Source organism: Mesoplodon mirus (genome assembly GCF_964341445.2).
Source record: "Mesoplodon mirus genome assembly, chromosome: 15".
Taxonomy (NCBI): Eukaryota; Metazoa; Chordata; class Mammalia; order Artiodactyla; family Ziphiidae; genus Mesoplodon; species Mesoplodon mirus.
In genome coordinates, this window is record NC_138991.1 from 23753784 (window position 1) to 23772598 (window position 18815).

The 18815-nt window shown below is 46.5% G+C and overlaps 1 protein-coding gene across 7 annotated transcripts in view; it reads right to left on the minus strand.

Annotated features, from left to right (window-relative positions):
- Positions 1–18815, minus strand: part of CEP250 (centrosomal protein 250) — a 48673-nt gene that overhangs the window by 29551 nt on the left and 307 nt on the right. For 3 of the 7 annotated variants that reach the window (XM_082644167.1, XM_082644168.1, XM_082644165.1), the window contains exons 2-12: positions 11335–11629; positions 10814–10870; positions 9623–9705; positions 9232–9397; positions 8383–8489; positions 7871–8125; positions 5156–5252; positions 2973–3074; positions 2289–2450; positions 1571–1749; positions 1081–1263 (exon numbers count right to left, since the gene is read on the minus strand). In XM_082644167.1, coding sequence (XP_082500293.1) covers positions 1081–1263; positions 1571–1749; positions 2289–2450; positions 2973–3074; positions 5156–5252; positions 7871–8125; positions 8383–8489; positions 9232–9397; positions 9623–9705; positions 10814–10870; positions 11335–11520 — 1577 coding nt within the window. In that variant the 5' untranslated portion in view covers positions 11521–11629. Of the gene's footprint in view, positions 1–1080; positions 1264–1570; positions 1750–2288; positions 2451–2972; positions 3075–5155; positions 5253–5464; positions 5550–5697; positions 5756–7870; positions 8126–8382; positions 8490–9231; positions 9403–9622; positions 9706–10813; positions 10871–11334; positions 11630–18815 lie in introns of those variants that run through there. The other 4 variants (XM_082644170.1, XM_082644169.1, XM_082644172.1 and 1 more) reach the window with 4 other exon arrangements.

Below are 18815 nucleotides of genomic sequence, written 5' to 3' on the forward strand. Positions count from 1 at the left end.
ACTAAACCAGCGCACCACACCTACTGAGCCTGCGTGCCTCAACTAGAGAGCCCGCGTGCCACAAACTATAGAGCCCACGTGCTCTGGAGCCTGTGCGCCACAACTGGAGGGAGAAAACGCACACACCACAACTAGAGAGAAGCCTGGGCACCACAACAAAAGATCCCGCATGCTGCAATGAAGATCCCGCATGCCGCAACTAAGACATGATGCAGCCAAAATTAAAATAAATAAAAAAACAAAACAAAACAAAAAACCCTCTGCTCATTAAAAGAAAAAAAAAGAAGACGATACAGCCCCTGCTACCAGGTACTGAAGACCTACCATATGTCAGGCTCTGTGCTGGCATTTTGCAAAACACTGCTTTAATCTCCCCAAAGACCCTTCAAGGGAAATATTATCAGCCCCATTTTACAAATAGTCTGTCCAAGTGGCGGAGCCATAATTTAAACCAAGCTTCTGCCCAGCTCTAAAGTCCTTGCTTTTTCTGTGACATTGTATCGGGGAATTTACAAATGAGCTGGGTCCCTTTACTCTGGAATTGCCTTCCTTGACCAGCTCATTTCCCATTACTTCCTAGGATCAGTCCTACCCTTTGGCCAGCCCGGCCTCCTCTGAACATGCCATGAACGTTCCTGACTCCTTTTCTTTGCTAATCTGTTCCTTTAGCCCTTGTCCCACTCTCTACCAATCAAAATATGTCAAGGCCTAGCTCAACAGCTACCCTCTCATCCATGAAGCTTTCGATAATTAACTGTTACTCCTATTCTCCCAGAGGACCTAGCTTGAAGCTCTTTTTTAGCTCATACTTCATCTGGCCACGGTTTACTTGTCTGACTTCCCCATTACACTGCAAACTGCTTGAGATCAGAGTCTGTGTCTTATTCATTTCTGTACCCCCAGCGGGGCCTTGGCCCTCCTGGGTGTTCAGCAATGCTTGGATGAACTTTCTGTTTTCATCCTCCTGCAAAGGATGGAGCAGTAAGCTAATCTGAACCCACTGAACACCAGGCTTCGATTTACTCCACTTTCTAAGAGGGAGCAGGGGCTGGGGGAGGGGGAGGGACTGTCACCACGCACAGGCGCTCCCGTTCACGGATGGCCAGGTGCAGCTCCTCCTGCTGCTCCTCCTTCTCGCCCTGAGCACAGTCGCCCTGCAGCTGAAGCTCCACGTTTGTCCTCCGCAGTCGCCACGCCTCCTGCTCCAGCACCTCCAGCTGCTGCTGCAGCTCCTCCCTGGTCTTCTGCAGGAGCTCTCGCTCCCTGGAAGGAGACCAGACATGGACAGAAACCCTGGAACCTAAAAGCCCTCCTGGAAGCAGACAGCACAGGATCAAAGAAGAGAGGTTTATGTTTCCTTTAAATATCTCATCTTCCCTTTTGAGCAGGAAACTGTTTTTTTTTTATCATCACAAAGACCCAAAACTGAGTGAGCAGGAGCCAGCGGAACACAAAGCAAGGCAGCCCTGAGCAGCTCTGGGTCTAGGGAAGAACAGGGTCAGCCAACCAAACATGGGCTGGGCGGGGACTGAGCCTGGGAGGAAGGGGGGGACGAACAGCCCCCGCTCACCTGCTGAGAGAGTCCACCTCCCCCTGCATGTCCACAGTCTGCCCTGCCAGGGTGTCCCGCTCCCCGGTGAGCTGCTGTAGCCGCTGTCTCAGGGCCTCACCCTCTTCCTCCCACCGATGCTGCTGCTGCTGCAAGGAGCTCATAGCTTCCTGGCAGCCTGACAGCTGCTGCCTTAGGTCCTGCGGAGGGAGAGCATCAGAAGTGAGGTGGTGAACAAGAGCGCAGGGCAGAGGAGGGATGTCATAAGCCTGAAAGTAGAGCTGGGCAAGGGGGTTGGGGGCTGGTGCAACAAAGGGAAGCTACGAAAAGAGATGAGACCAGTCGAGGAGACAGAGCATCAGAGATGACTGGGTTCTGTGGCTCCCAGAGCGTCAGAGTCCATCATCTTCAAATGTAAAATGGTGGGGGTGGTAAGTGTGGCTGGGACCCTTAGAATTGGGGAACGCTTACCCACACTCCCCTGGGGCTCCACTTTGCACAGTGCTGTGTAAAGACTGCATCAAAGTGGAGCGTGCCAGTGGCACAGACAGCGTGCCTGCTCCCCACGAGCACAACTGGGCAGACACAGAGATTCTAATGGGCACTATGGGGTGTTGACAAAACACCTTGTGACTGGTCAATGTAGCAAAAGGGGCAGTCTGGGCTAGGAGGGTACCTGGGGCCCAAGTCAGTTTAGACACCCATCCCTGTGGCTGAGGAGGAGTGCTGGGGTTCTCACCTGCACAGCCTGGCGTCTCTGAGTCAGCACTGAACGCACCAGAGAAAGAGCCTTGTCTGGCTGCTGGGAATCAAACTGGGAGGAGGAGCCACTAGGGTCCAACTCCAGGGAGCTCTCATGACCAGAGCCTTGGGCCATATTGTCCTCTTCTTCTACCATGGCCTGAAATCCAACATAGCAGGGTCACCATCTTACTGACCAAGGCCTAGAATCCATGTAGAGGACTAACATGTCAGCCTGGACAAACCTGATGTTTTCTCTCTCAGGTCCTCTCCCTGGGGGGTGGGAGGAGGGTATCTTAAGAGCAAAAAAGGTTGGTTCCTTCAACTCCTCAAACCAACTCTTCCCCTTCGGTCACCCAAACCTCGAATGAGCAACAAGACTAGCACCCCTTGAACACCCAAGGAATAAATGAAGGAAGAAGAGGTTGCTGAGGTAGCAAAGGCCAGAATCCAGCCGCTGCCTGAGAACTGCAGCTAGCAGTAAGAAAGAGGGCGTTTCAGCAGGCAGTGCCAACATGTGAAAGCTTAGCTACTCCTTAGGGCTCCAGTCTTCAAATGTACTCAGACAATTCCTTCCCACAAGACCTTAAGTCCAGACTCCTCTAGGCGCACCTGAGAGGACGGGGAGGTCTGGGGAGGGTGAGGCTGGACCGGTTACTGTGAACCGGAGGCTTACCAGTACCTGGGTTATGTCCTTGATCATTTGCTGTAAAGACAGCTTCTCCTCTTGGGCATTCCTACTTAGAGATGCCTCATGTTCCATTAATTCTGCGTGATTTGCCTCCTGGACAGGGAACCAAATAGAGCCTATGAGCCAAACTCTCAGAAGAGAATTTATCATTCCAGGCCCCAAATTAACCAGAGTCTCATTCTGTCTATTCTGTCAATCCCACTTTTCCCCTGACCACATGTGAATGCTAACACTGTCCCAGGATTCTGAAGACAATGTGATGTGGTGATTAAGAATTCAGATTAAGGGATTAAGAGCTCCAAATTAGACTGCCTAGATAAGAGTTCTTGTTCTATCACTTACTAGCTTGGTAACCTTAGGCAACTCCTTCTTTGAGCTTCCTTCTCTCTAAAATAGGAATAAGGGGGCTTCCCTGGTGGCGCAGTGGTTGAGAGTCTGCCTGCTGATGCAGGGGACACGGGTTCGTGCCCCGGTCTGGAAAGATCCCACATGCCGTGGAGCAACTAAGCCCATGCGCCACAACTACTAGCCCACGCACCTAGACCCTGTGCTCCGCAACAAGAGAAGCCACCGCAATGAGAAGCCCGTGCACCGCAACGAAGAGTAGCCCCCACTTGCTGCAACTAGAGAAAGCCCGTGCGCAGCAATGAAGACCCAACGCAGCCAAAAAATTTTTTTAAAAAGGGAAAACTTAAAAAATAAAATAAAATAGGAATAATTAACAGCAACTACTTCATAGATTTGTTTTGAGGCTTGAATGAAAAAACTGCAAGTAAATTACTCGACACAGTGTTTGTCACAAAGCAAATGTTCATTAAATGTGAGCTATCATTGGATGAAGGATGGCTGCTGTCTCTGAACAGCAAACTGGCACTTGAGACTTAAGGCCAGAGGAACCTCTAGCCCCAAGGCCAGCAATAAATTTGAACTCTCAAAATGTCCCCTCCTCCTTCCTACCTTATTGTGCTAGTGAAGGCTTAAAGACGCAGATTTGCAGCTATGTTTTTTTTTGGCCTATACAAAATTTGAACCAACATTTGTAAATTGAGAGATTTTTCTGAGCTGCAAAATTCATAAAAATTCATAAAAATCTGAATTTCTGGCTTCTCTCAAAAACTTAACATATGGGCCACACCAGCCCCCATCCCTACATGGCAATAATTTACTGAAGTTGAATAGTGGATGCCTCCTCCAGATGGGACATATATTCTTCAGGGTCCTGCAGTCCTCACCACTCCTCACTGTTTCCTTACTATTGAGATCAAGTGTTCCCTGTTACACTGAAAACTAAATATGACAGCACTGGAAAATCAGAATTCTTACAGCTGAACCCACTTCATTTATATTACCTGGGCCCTGTGGACATCTGAATTTGCAAATTCCTGAACAAAAAGAAACCAAAAAGGCATAAGCACGTCTAGCTCCCAGCTGATCCTAGCTTGGATGAGAAGACTAGGGATATGTATGTGGATAGGGGTGCAGGATTTGCCTAAAATCAGAGATCTGAAAATTCCTAGAGATGAAAGGAAACGTGCAATCAAGCCAGAGGTTCTAACGTCCAACCTTAGAGAATCCCTTTGATAACGTCCCTGGCAGATGTTAAGCCAGTGACACAAACCTCACTCCTTCACAAGACAGACTGTTCAACTACCGAGCGGCTCCAGCTGCTCTGCCACCCTGTAACTTCCAGTCCCTGGCAGTGATTGTGCCCCGCTGGCAAACATTAAACAAGCCAACTCTCTTCCTGGTGTCAGTCCTTCAGTTACGTGAAGGCAGCCATCATGTCTTCCTCAAGCCCTCCTTCTCCAGGCTAACCACATTCATGCTCCTCAGGTGTTTCCCATATGACTAGGTTTTGAAACTCTCCAAACATCCCCCCCTCCTACTTGGCTAGTGTGCCTCTTCATGTGTGTCTCACTCTCTCGGAGGAGGACACACTGCATGCATGCACTGCTGTAGTTTCCCTAGGAATATAGTAGGGACAGTAGACAGCTAATGTTTATTAAATGGATAAATGAATGAGTTAAATAATTTTCAGATTCAACCAAAATTAATTTTTTAGCTTTAGGGGATTTCATCAAGGAACATTTAACTGGTATCCTGCACTCTCTGTCCATAAAGCTCAGGAATTTACAGGCCCACTCCCAACTCTCCCAGAACAAAGGATCACGTACCAGGATCTCCATCGTCTCTCTCAGAGCCTTTACCATCTTTTCATAATCTTCATTTTGCTTCTGAGACTGGGTCAGTAGAGCGGAGAGCTCGGTCACCCTGAAGAGAAGAGCACAGCACAGTTACCTGGGCACCCACTGATGTGGACAGAGCTATGCAGCGCACCCTAACCCAAGCCAGACACCCCCACTGCCACCCCCCCAGAGTCCCTTGGGTGCCCCCAGCCCCTGCACTCCCTGAATACATGATGCTATAGCCTTGAACTCGGGGAGGGGGAGCCAAAAGCCACTCAGACACATGCAGGGATTTACCACATCTCAAGACTGGAACACGTGTTTGGGGGCCCGAGAGCTGAAGGAAAGCCCTGGACCAGGCCCTTCCAGACCCCGCTTGATCTTGAAGTCAAGCACCCTGAAGCCAACAAGAACATCAGAATTGCCACATGGGATAGTCCCAAGGTCCCTCAAGCCCAGGGTTCTAACTCCGATAGAGAAAAAGGAGGGGCGAATTGGGAAAGATTATGGTCAACCTCCCTGATACTAACCTCAAAGTTCAGGGAAATCACCAGGCATCTTTATCACCTAACACCATATCCTGGAGCTCAGTACCTGGTGTTATATAAGTAGCTAAATAAATATTTCTTGAATGAAGTTATCAAGGAGCTTAATTTTTTATTTTGAAGTCTTCATAATTTTATTCTGTATCATCTTTAAGAGCTTTAACTCACTGTATGGTCATTCATTTAGTTACTGTATGATTCAACAAACATTTACTAAGTGTCTACTATATCGCAGGTGAAGTGCAAAGCACAAGAACACAAAACTTACTAAGACATGGTCTCTGTCCTTGTGCTTCCCAGTGCCTTCACAACCCAAACAAAACAAACTGCAATTTACGTACACCACCAATAGGTGGTGACACAACCCTAGCCATGGGGTATAAACTGAACTTTGCCCCAAGATTCAAACGGAGCTCTTTGCTTGTGTCCCTGCCCTTCTTATCATTTTTTAAAAATCTATTTTATTATAATCCAAAAAATAAAAGAGCCTAACCAAAAAAACCCAAAACAGAACTAAATAATCAACGAGATCAATGCTGTAACAAGCATGTCAAAAGACCATAGGGGGGACTTCCCTGGTGGTGCAGTGGTTAAGAATCTGCCTACCAATGCAGGGGGCACGGGTTCGAGCCCAGGTCCAGGAAGATCCTACATGCCGTAGAGCAACTAAGTTTGTGTGCAACTACTGAGCCTGCGTTCTGGAGCCCGTGAGCCACAACCACTGAGCCTGCGAGCCACGACAACTGAGTCCACATGCCACAACTACTGAAGCCCGCGCGCCTAGAGCCCATGCTCTGCAACGAGAAGACACCACAATGAGAAGCCTGCGCTCCGCAACGAAGAGTAGCCCCGCTCACCGCAACCAGAGAAAGCCTGCATGCAGCAATGAAGACCCAACGCAGCCAAAAATAAATAAATAAAGTAAAAAAACACAAAACCTAAATGTGAGAAAAACGTACTTCTTATGTAATCTTTTTAATTCCTGCTTCTGTCTTGAACTCTTTTTTATTCTTTAGTAGATTTGTCAAATTAAATTGAGACTTTCAGGTGATTGTCCCTCACCTTGCCCTTTGTTAGAGTTCCTTTATCTCGTCTCATATTTGTGTTTGTCTTCCTGGGTGGACTGGAGCTGCAACTGAGTTGGATTTCTGATTCCTGATTTCCAGCACAGTGCCTACTGACAGTGCTCTAATGGTTTGTTGAATGAATTAATGTGAAATTTAAAAACAAACTCTGCTATCCCCAGAGGAGTGGAGGGAAGATTTGGGCATGGGTCATAAAAGCCAGATTAGCCCTTAGTCTTGTTCTGTGTGATAACAGAGAGTGAAGCTTCAAATAAGTGACTCAGGGACTTCCCTGGTGGTGCAGTGGTTAAGAATCTGCCTGCCAATGCAGGGGACGCAGGTTCGATCCCTGGTCCGGGAAGATCCCACATGCCGTGGAGCAATTAAGCCCATGCACCACAGCTACTGAGCCTGCGCTCTGGAGCCAGCGTGCCACAACTACTGAGCCCGTGTGCTACAACTACTGAAGCCCGTGCACCTAGAGCCCGTGCTCCACAACAAGAGAAGCCACCGCAATGAGAAACCCGTGCACCGCAATGAAGAGTAGCCCCCACTCGCCGCAACTAGAGAAAGCCCACGTGCAGCAATGAAGACCCAATGCAGCCAAAAATAAATAAATAAATTTATTTATTTTTTTAATGTATATAACAACAACAAAAAAGACCATATGGGGGCACAGTAATGTAACAGGCTATCAAGGTCATAGAATAGGTGACACTTAACTATGCCTTAAAGGATAAGGCAGAGAGAGAAGGGAGAGAGGCATTCCAGGCTAAGGCCAGCATCTACAAAGGCAGGGAACATGGAAGAACTTGGCTGTTCTGGGAATGGCAAATAGTTTGGTGTTGATAGAGGAGAATCACAGCCAGCTCTGTAAGTCAACAGGAGAGAAACTGAGCTGCAAGATAGTCTGAGGGCAGAGGGCAGTGACACGGCCCCAGCTGTGGCACTGGGTTTCAACCTAGACTCCCTCTGGCACATCTCCTTCCCCTCTTGTGGGAGGAATACTCTTCACATCTCCCCCACCTATCTTGACTCCCTAAAGGAGTCAAGTTTCTCTTAGTGAACCCCTCCCAGGACCCAGGCCATCTCACCGATCCTGAAGCTCAGTCTTCTCCAGATGCCCTTGACTCTTCAGCTGTGTTAATTCCTGACTCCTTTCATGGGCTTCCTTCTCCAGCTCCTGGGTCCTGGCTAGTAGCAGCATCAACTGGGATGGCTCGCTCCCATTCAGTCTCCCAGATCCATCAGATTCCCGAGACTGTGGTGCTCCCACAGTCAGGTGCAGACAACAGGTCAACAGGGAACCTGAAAGCCTCACATGCTCAGCCTTGAGCTCCGTCAGGTCTCTGAGTACAAGCAAAGAAAGAGCAGACTCCAACAGGGACCAGGAACAGGAAAGGGAGCGTGGAGGTCAGGCCCAGGGAAGCCTGAGGAGCAGATCTGGGAAAAGTTATCTCAATCCAACAATCCAACAATTCCATCCCTCCCCAACTCTTCCACCCCTGCCTTTCCCCCACAACCTGATTCCCTTCTATAGCAGCCCACTGTCATGCGAATAGAGTTGGTAGGGGCAAACCTCCTCCCGTCACACCTCCACACTGACCTGTCAGTGGCTGACTTCATTTCCAGGAAGTGGCGACGGAAGGTCACCACCTCCCGCCACAGACTGAGAAGGCGACCATGCTCCCCTTTCAGGTAGCCCTTGAAGAACTGTGTGTTCAGAAACCCAGGTCATATCAAAGGGCAGAGGACGTCTTTTGCCAACACAGGAGTCTTGGATTCCTCCTGACTATTGGGGGGAAGTGGAGGGACTTAAAGGAGATAGCTTATGAATGGGTGTCTATGTTCAGGCGATGCTGAAGTGTTTAATAAAGTTAGTGGGATTCACGAGGTCAAAGGGCCTAGGATGGTATATGGCCTTCTTTGAGCTAGATTAGAAAAGGATAAACAGTAGCTGCTCAACAAAGGGGAGCTCTGACCATCATCACCACAGACTTATAATGAGTATTAAATGATATAACATATGTAAATCACCTAACATAATGCCTGACACAGAGCAACGGCCCAGGAAACATTAGTTTCCTTTAACTGGGATCTGAAAATGTCTTCCCCATTCAATTTCAGTAGCTACCTCCTTAGCATCTAGATTGCAGACTTCCAGATGAGGGGGGGTCAGTAAACTTTAAGATCCATCTAAAACCTATGCAGGAACAGAGTTGCTTTGAGTGTCATGCTACCTGCCAGCAAAACCTCGACTGGGCAGGTAAGCACAGAACTAAGGTGACAGCCCAAGCAGGGCAGAGCTGCCAGCATGAGAGGTAAGGACGGCCAGAGACTTTAACAACAGCTTAGTTTCCATCCAAGTCCTGAAGTTAACCCCTTCCAGCACTGACCAGGCAGCGCCCAGACTGCAAGTCCTCCTCTCACCATTCCCGCCCACTGTTTCTCTTACCTCCTGCTCCATCTGCCACTGGCTCTCCTTCCTCATTAGCTCATCCCGGGCCCGGCTCCAATCTACTGTCAATTTTTCCACATCTTCCCGAAGCGCATTATTCACCACGTCAGCTTTTTCCATGTGCAGCCGAAGCTGGGTGTTCACCTCTGCTAGACTCTCACACCTGCACTGGGGAGGGGTAGGAGCAAGTACTAAACAAAGGTCTGAGCCAACCCTTGGACCTCTTGGAGTAAGATGACAACCACTGGAACTTTCCATTGCCAGGAACTGGAGGGCTAAGGCTGAAGTCCTTGGTTCTAATCCATGTTAGCCCTCGAGACAGAGGTTTTCCATCAACCTTCTCTACCCGCCTGCCAACCACCCAGGCCAGAAAGTTGGGGCCCATCACCTCTGTTGCTCCTCCTCCAATCGGGTTAGTAGCTGTTCCAGGTTTGGCTCCTCCACACTTTCCCACCTCTGAGGGACCGGTCCCTTAGCCAGACAAAAGCAAGCTTTCTTTATTTACCTCCAACGATAACATCCCACAGACCAATTCCCTGATGCCCCCTTCTACTGCAGCCTGCTTATTTTTTTTAAAGTTCATCCGTTTATTTTATCTTTATTTTTGGCCACACCGAGCAGCCTGTGGGATCTTAGCACCCCTCTCAGCCAGGGATAACCCCACCACCACCCCCCAGAAGTGAAAGCGCAGAGTCCTAACCACTGGACTGCCAGGGAATTCCCCAGCTTTCTTTTTATTCTCTCGCCTTTGTTAGTAATATGTCTCTTTTCTCAATCACTGCATTTTGCAAGTAAACCCACTGCATCCCTCTCTCCAAACGTAAACCAGTGACTTCTCCTGAAAGATGGCATTTGGTAGTGAAAAGAATTTTTGACCTAAGAAGCATAAAATACAGCTTTCACTAATGGTCTTGGCTTCTACTACACTAATTTTTGGACCTTGGGAAGTTATAACTTCTCTAAGCCACAAAGTCTTCAGCTCCAAAATGAAGGTGATATCATTCCCCTGAGAAAGTTGCTTTGCAGGTTAAGTGACATAATTCTATGACAATGCCTAAGGGTGCCTGGCCTACATAGAATGGTACATAGTTAAGTCTCGTCCTTTCCTTCCTGAGAGAACTCTTCCGAGGGTAATGTGAGAAGATGCTGAGAGGGAGCTGGAAGAAAGGCAGATAGGTCTTTGAAAGCCAGTTCTACCCAGCCCACAGCACAAAGAAATCTCTCTGCCACAAATACGTTTTTTTCAGGCCTGCAAAGGCACACATCTCTCCAAGACAGATAAACACTGACACCTCCTGGAGGAAAAATGCATCTCTTCTCTCGGATTCCACACCCCTTCCAATCTGGTAATATTAAGTCTCCTAAAGCTCCTTTTGTCCTTAGAGAGCCCGGGGTTGGAGTCTGATGGGGCAGAAATAGCTAGGTCCTGTGAAGGTATCTGATGAAGCTCTCAGGGGCTGACGAAAGAGCGGCTTCTTCCAAACACCGCCTTATCACACCCCAGCCTCCCTCAGTCGGCAAATGAGGCCTAACTATACTCCCTGAGGGCTCAGGAGGAGCACAGAAGAGCCTCACTCACCCCAGTGGCTTCCAGCCGCTTCTCCAGCTCTTGGCACCAGCTCCGGTACTGCAACACCTGAGGCAAACAGAGCAGGACACGGCAATGGGCACGGCTGGTACCAACAGCCCAAAGCAAAGGTCCCCAAGGGTCATGGGCAAACGCGCTGTGAATGAGGGACTGGGTGATGACAGTGAAGTGAGGCCATAACATCTTACAGTTTCCATTTGGTCATTTAATCATATGTTCTATACAGCTCTTGTATTGGAGAAGGAAGTTCATGGGCTTTGGAACCGGAAAACTTAGGATCAGATCCTAGCTCTAGACTAGGAGAGTAATCCTAGACAACTAACTTAACCCTCATGAAGGTCACCTTTGAAAGGGACATCGCAGATGGCTGGTGGAGAAGTTGTAGATATCAAAACAGAGCTGTTTAGGACATTCCCACCACGTGGCTCCATCTTCTGCAAACCTCATCCCGCTTCAGTCCCCAGCCCCAAGTGTTCTCCTCTTTCCCCTTCCTGAAAGGGCGGCTGCCTCACCTTGGCCTGCAGCTTCCTCACGAGGGTTGCTTGCCTTTGCTGAGCCTCCTGGGAGCTCTTCAGCTTCCGCCAGGAGGCTGCTTGGTTCTCTGCCATCTGCTGCTGTAGTGCCAGCACTTGCCCCTCCAGCATCAGCTGCAGTGACCGGGGCTTCATATTGTTCAACCCAGGGCCCCCTGTCTCCATGGGGGCACCAGACAGAAGTCCACAGGTCCCTATGCAGCCAGAGGCTGTTCGCTCCCAGCAGGCTCTCTAATCATTGCTGTGTCCCTTGGACCTCCTCTTGAGCTGGGGACTAAAGCACACAGTGGAGATGAAAGAACTACTTAGATGACTCAAATTTATTCAGGAAATACTCATTAAGTCCAGTAAAATTGGGTTGGACAAAGTACAGTACTCCTCAGAGCTTTTCAAATACTAAGATGGACCTAATCTCTAAAGGGGGGGGGAACGTGATGAGCATCATTTCCCAAATTTATTGGACCATGACACAAGCTCACAGGACTAGTGTTTCCTGGCATGACTTTTGTAACTCTGCACTCAACCAAGAGCTCCTAGTTTACCATTGCATCCCTAGTGCCTGGCACAGTGCCTAATAAACATCTGCTGAATGAATCACTGAAGGTGATTTTAGGCTAGCAGGGGAGATGGACACAATTACAATGCAATGTGGTCTGTGCAGTAATAACAGAGACATCACAGGATAGTATGGGAGGACAACCGAAGGACATTTAACCCAACCTGTGCGGCTGTGAACATTGTGAATCATCATCATCATAATTAATACTTGTTAAGTGCTTCTATGGGTCAGTCACTTGAAGTGCTTTACACATACCATGTCATTTTGGCTTCACAAGAATCTTGAAACCTTCCAATGCTTTCCTATCATACTTCAGCATTGGTACTATTTTAACTTTACATATGGATGAGGAAACTGAGGCTTACAAAGGCTAAGCCTTAGTTGAGAAATCAGAAAGGTTAAACAATTTGTCCTAGTTCACACAGTTGGCATTTGGTTGACTAGGGATTTGAATACAAGCAATCTGACTCTCTGACAGAGAGTAGCAGGCATTTCAGGCAGGGGAACCAAAAAACAGAGGGAAGAAGGGACCAGCTTCAGCAGGATGGCAAACCCTCCTCATCCACCAGGAGATGGGCCAGAACAGGGCAATGGGGGCAGGTGAGGGAGGCCAGCCTAACCAGTGACTTCAGAGACACCCAGGAGACGGGGAGGCAAGATGACCAAGAGTTTGGGGTGCTAGTCCAAGTTCTGTCTCTAATGGGCTCTAGGACCTCGAGCACGCCACTTCCTCAGGCTCTTCATCCAAAAATGAGGGTGCCCAGCTCCATGACCTCTGAGTTGCTTAGGCCTCTAAAACACACGATAACCTGGGGGCAGAGGAGGGGGGTAGAGTTCTCTCATCTTATCGGCCCTGAGACACCCATCAGCAGGTTTGAGGAGTATCTGTATTTCCAGCTACCTATCAAGAAAGTGGTCTATTAGAGCTGCCTTCTTGGCAGCATCAGTCTCATAATCTGAAGAAAATGGCATATATAGCAAATGCAAATGTAACATTTGCACATACAGTGGGAGTTTCAGGGGCCCCATGTCCCTTTAATGCACCAAACTGTTGATCTTCTACATCCTGGCTCAAATGCCACTTCCTATCAGGTCCTCCCAGATGTATCCAGGAATAATTTATCCGTTTTATAGCCATATATACAATATATATAAATTTATATTTAATGTATAGAGAGAATGTCCATGTTACATCTTATCATTACTATTTGTCTATCTTCTCCACTAACCTGTGAGTTCCTCAAAGGCAGGAGCTAATTCATTTTGGTCATTAGTAACTTGTCAACAACGCCTAATGAAGAAATGCATGTGGGCCTCACTCCTGGCAGATCTAAACCCTTGGCCAGAGGTTACAAATGTAGCCTGCGGGTTCTTTTCAATCATTGTGTGGCCTATACAATGGTTTTTAAGAACTTAAGTTAGGTGCCAACATTTACCATTGGCAAAATACATATAAAAATTCATATTTCTGGCTCCTTTGGATAATCAGCCTATCTAGGGACCCTTGACCCACATTCCCACAAGGTGACAACAGGCTGCAGTGCAACAGTTTCTGGCCCCTTTAGATAAGGCATATGCTCTCCAGGTCACCTTAGCCTCAGGCCCCTGCCCTGGCCTAGCCTCTCCCTCACACCTATAGCAGATTTTAGTTGTCATGTCATTGCACTTGGGCTATTGTTTTTCTTATAACAGAGTTACAGAGGAAAACTCAGCTTACTAATCACCTCCTGGGCAACTGCAGATACCTGGGTTTGCTGAGCTCGTAGTAGACAGTAAGGAAAGGGCATACGGTAGGAAGAGTAGAGTGGCACCAGTAAAGGCGTAGTGGCACCAACACCCCAGGATGCCTCTTCCTAGCTGATCAACTGGGTTAGTACTTCCAGTGTCCTCCCTTTCTGCCCTTCCACCACAGCTGTGAAATGCTGGCTCAATCTCTCTCTTCTGGTTGGAGGCACAAACCTGCTGGGAAGTAGCTCTTACTGCCAACACGAGTAACAACAAGAGTAGCTCTGAGATGCTTCAAGGGACCTGAAGAGCCTTTTCTCTCCGAACACTGTGAGGGATGGGCCAGGCTTTTGCAGAGTCTCAGAGGCCCCAAAGGCTCCCTAACCCTCCTCTGAATCCCTACCCCCCAAAGCATTCGGTTAAACCCCATGAAATTGCCAATATCTGCCCTTTTTTTAACCTAATGATAATTTCACGTAATTCAACCTAATATAATAATATTATATATATTTATAATCATATATTTATATATATTATACAAACCTAATATATAAGCAGCCCTCTCATAGTTCCTGGAATTCTCCTGTTAAATCCTCTTTTATTCTTTTTATTTATTTATTTATTTATTTATTTATTTATTTATTTATTTATGGCCACGCCTAGTGGCTTGCAACATCTTAGTTTGATCTGCGCCCCCTGCAGTGGAAGCTCAAGAGTCCTAACCACTGGACTGGCAGGGAATTCTCTAAATCCTCTTTTAGAATAAGGCTGTTGTTAATGTGTATACATTATTTTAGAAAATGACAGTAACACTTCAGTAAAAAAATGGAATTATATTAGAATTATATGATTATTTTACTTTAGCAGATAACTTAAAAATTTTAGAGCTATTTAAAAATTTAGTCCAACCCTCTCATTTTACAGATAAGGAAACTGAGGCTTACAGAGATGAAGTAACTTCATTTTGTTCATATTTTATTGGTATGCCCCACTTACTTCAAAAATGATGTGAAATTGTAGCAAATGTACCATACTAATGTAAGATGTTACTAACAGGGGAAACTGGGTGCAGGGTATATAGGAACTTGCTGTACTATGCAAGTTCTGTAAATCTAAAATTGTTCTAAAAATTAAGTTTATTTTAAAAATGATTTGAATTGTTTTATGATTAACGCCCCCCCCGCCAAAAAAAAAAAACAGGAATAAAAAGATGGAGGGAACAGAGAAAAATTACACCAGGAATTTTTCTGAAATTGAGATTCAGTTCTGAGCTTCCTCAAGACACAGTTCAGCACTTTTCATTAACACACTGTCGGATCAGCCAGAGAATAAATAAACTAGCATAGCTCCAAAAGAAAGGTAGGTTTCAATGGCCCTCAGGAAAGGAAAAGGTCAGTAGCTGGCAAATGGTAACAGACTGAATTGCATTCAGTGAGAATAATGGATGTCAGTGTGCTCCGTAAACTGTGAACCACTGAATAGATGTTATCATTACCACAGGAAAAGGAAAAAGATTCACTTCTTTTATATGTTAATTTATCCTGTAAACACTCATGAATTCCCCAGCTTAGCATCAGGTAACTGGCCACAGTGAGGAAGACTGACTTCCTACTTTTGCTAGGAACCAGGCTGGGAAGGGCAGTGACCTCTGAACCTAGAGTGAAGAGTGAGAGAAGAGTGACATAAATTATATATTTTGTCTCCTCTCATCCAAATTCTTCCAAAAGGAGTATTTAAATAAATTAAAAATAGCAGCAACACCACCTAAACTTGAAGTAGAGGTGTAAATGTTACAAGGACTAAGAGGAGAACTGGTATTATTAAACAGAATTTGTCACTTAAAGCAAAAAAGAAAAAACACGTGAGGGCACAGACATTTTATTTCCTGAGCAAAGAAACTGTGTGTGTGTGTATATATATATATATATATATATATATATATATATATATATATATATATATATATATATTTGTCTGCAGAGACAATTTGTTTCTTATTCCAGAAAAAAAGAAATTAGCACACAGCTCCTTATATAAATCTCATATGTGGGGCCTCTCACTCCGTCCTCCTCCTACCTCTAAGGCCTCTCTCCCCTTAGTCTCCTCTGCTGGCTCCTCCTCACCTCCCCACCATCTCAAGGTTGGAGGCCCCAGGGCTCAGGCTTCAGACCTCTTCTCCACCTACATTCATTTTCTAGATAATCTCATCCAGTTTCATGGCTTAAAACTGTACCTATACACCCATGACTCCCAGTTTACATCTCCACCCCATCTGGCACATCACACTCCTATACTAAATCCAAACGTTTATTTAACTTCTCCATATAGATGTCTAACAGGCATCCCAAAGTTAACTCATCCAAAAGTGAACTCCTGTTCCTCCAATCTTCCCCATTTCAGTACGTCCTAATTCCATCCTTCTGGTTGCTCAAGCCCAAAAGCCTTACAGTTATACTGACTCCATTCTCCCACAGCCTATAACCAACCCATTAGCAAATCCTGTTGGCTCTACCAGTTCCTATCGCTTCTGACCCACCCCCACCAACATCCTGAGCCAAGCCACTCTTGCCTGATGTGGTGGCTTTAAGGTATGCCCACAAATTCTTTGATACTCCTCCCTTCAAGAGGTGGAGCTTAAACTCTCTCCCCTTGAGCATGATCTGGAATAAAGTTAATGAAGCTGAATAAAGTGGAAATGACTTCCAAGACAAGGTCATAAAAGGCCTCCCCTCTCTCTAGCTCTTGCTCTCTCCCCACTCTCTCTGCTGTGTCCTGAGGACACCCAGGCAGTCCTGTGAAGAGGCCCAGTGGTAAGGAACCACATCTTGGGAGCAGACCAGACATCAGTTTGACTGCGATCTCCTGAGAGATCCTAAGCGAGAAAGAGCCAGCTGAGCTGCTCCCAGATTTCAGACCCACAACTATATGAGATAATAAATGACTGCTGTTTCAAGCTGCTAAGTTTTGGGGTAATTTCGTGCATAGCAATAGATAACTAATACACCTGGACAACTGCAAAAGCTTCCTAGGTGGTAGCAATGCTTCTACCCTTGCTTTCAAAATTTGCTTTTTCTCAGCAGAATAGTCAGAGTGATCCTTTTAAAACAGTGACAGGGACTTCCTGGGTCGTCCATTGGTTAAGACTCCGAGCTTCCACTGTAGGGGGCGTGGGTTCGATCCCTGGTTGGGGAACTAAGATCCCACATCCCACATGGTATGGCATAAATAAATAAATAAAGCAATAAATAAATAAATAAATATTAAAACAGTGACAGATTCGGTCACTTAGAACCCTCCAGTGGCTAATCAAGAGCAAAAACCACAATCACTGTATTGGCTTACCTGGTCCTAATTATTTGATCCCAGCCTCCAATTGTTTTAATTCCATTTCTTACTCCTCTCCCCTTTGCTCACATCCCTCCAGCCACACAGCCCTCCTTGCTGTACATGCTTGGAACACACCAAGCCACACACTCATCCAGGGCCTCTTCTTCCAGTTATCCTCATGATTGGCTCCCTTGCCACCTTCTCTGTTCAAATGTTCCCTTCTCAGTAAGTTGTTCCCTAACCACCCAATATAAAATACCACCACCCCTCCACACAAACTGGTATTTTTCTTTTCTTTCTTTCTTTTTTTTTTTGGCCGCACCACGCGGCACGCAGGATCTCTTAGTTCCCCAACCAGGCATTGAACCCGTGCCCCCTGCAGTGGAAGCGGGGAGTCTTAACTACGGGGCTGCCAGAGAAGTCCCTGGTATTTTTCTACTTTCCTTACCATGCTTCATCTGTCCCTATCTGAGTATTATGTGTACTATATCTAACCCAATGTAAATTTCCCAAGTGCAAGAATATTGCTTTGTTGACTGCTGTATTCTCAGCTCCTAAAACAGTGCCTGGTATATAGCAGGTACTCATTAGATATTTGACTAAATGAATGGATATAAGAACATTAGGCAACATGATCCATATCAAAGGTCTTGCAAAATGCTGACAGTTCTATAACCTTCTAAAAGGTAAAACAAACAAAAAACCCCAAAAGAAACAGATCATGTAGTTTGTACAGCACTTTACTCTCTCACAATTATTTGCAATCTTCATAAAAAACACTTTGGGAAGAAATTATTGCCTTCATTTTATGGACAAGAAAACTAAGGCTCAAAACACGGAAGGGGTATAAGTGGTCAGCGGCAGAGCAACTACTGAACCCCAATCTGCTTCGTAACTCTACGCTCTTCCATTACAAAATGCTGCCCCCTAAATCATGAAATATGAAATCACAGCTCTGGGAGGGACACTTTCTAAAGGGTGTGAAATGATGAGGTCTAAGTCTTCGGCTCTCTGATGGACAAGGACCAAAGAAAGGTAGAGTGTGACTGAAGGAACAAGGGCTAGCACCAGGTTCTAGTTCCTCGTGAACTCACTCTGTACATTTGGGAACATCAATTCTCCTTTCTAAGCTTTCTCATGTGCATCATAATATTGGCCTCCATAACTCATGGACCTAATGTAAACACCAATTCAACAGACATTTACCAAACCCAAAGGCAATCTAGGAATTATTACATGCTCTGGGGACGGACAGCCTAGAATTCGTATCCCAGCTCCACTCACTTATTAGTTGTGGGACTCTACGCAAATTGATCTAAGAGTGCTTTAGCTTCTTCACGCATAAAATGTGAAGATATAGAACCCACCTTACGGAATTGCTCTGAGGATTAAATGGGCCTGTACAGGTAATGCATTTCGTAGCACCTTTGTGACTGTTCAATAAATATTAGCTATTATTATGATCATCACGTGCTAGACCCTGGGATACAGATGAAAAAGGCAAAGCATAACGCCCCAACAAGTGCACGGATGTAAAAGAGAAGCAGGAAAAGTAACTCGGTGCAATGAGTGCAAAAACCCAGCAGCGAGCTAACTGCGCCTTCAGAAAGCGGTTGGAAAAGGTTTCCGAGGAAGTGCTATTTAAGGTGGGTCCCGAAGAATGAGCGTTCCAGAGTAGGGTGGCGAGTAGGACTGGACTTTCGGACAGATTACATGCAAAGCCCCAAAGGCAGAGGGAGCCGCAAAATTCTGGGAGCCAGGAGCGGGACTCTTAGGAGAGCGCAGCGCCTTATCGGACAACCCCGGGCTCGGAAGATCCCTTTTGACGCGGACTGGAGTGCAGAGTGTT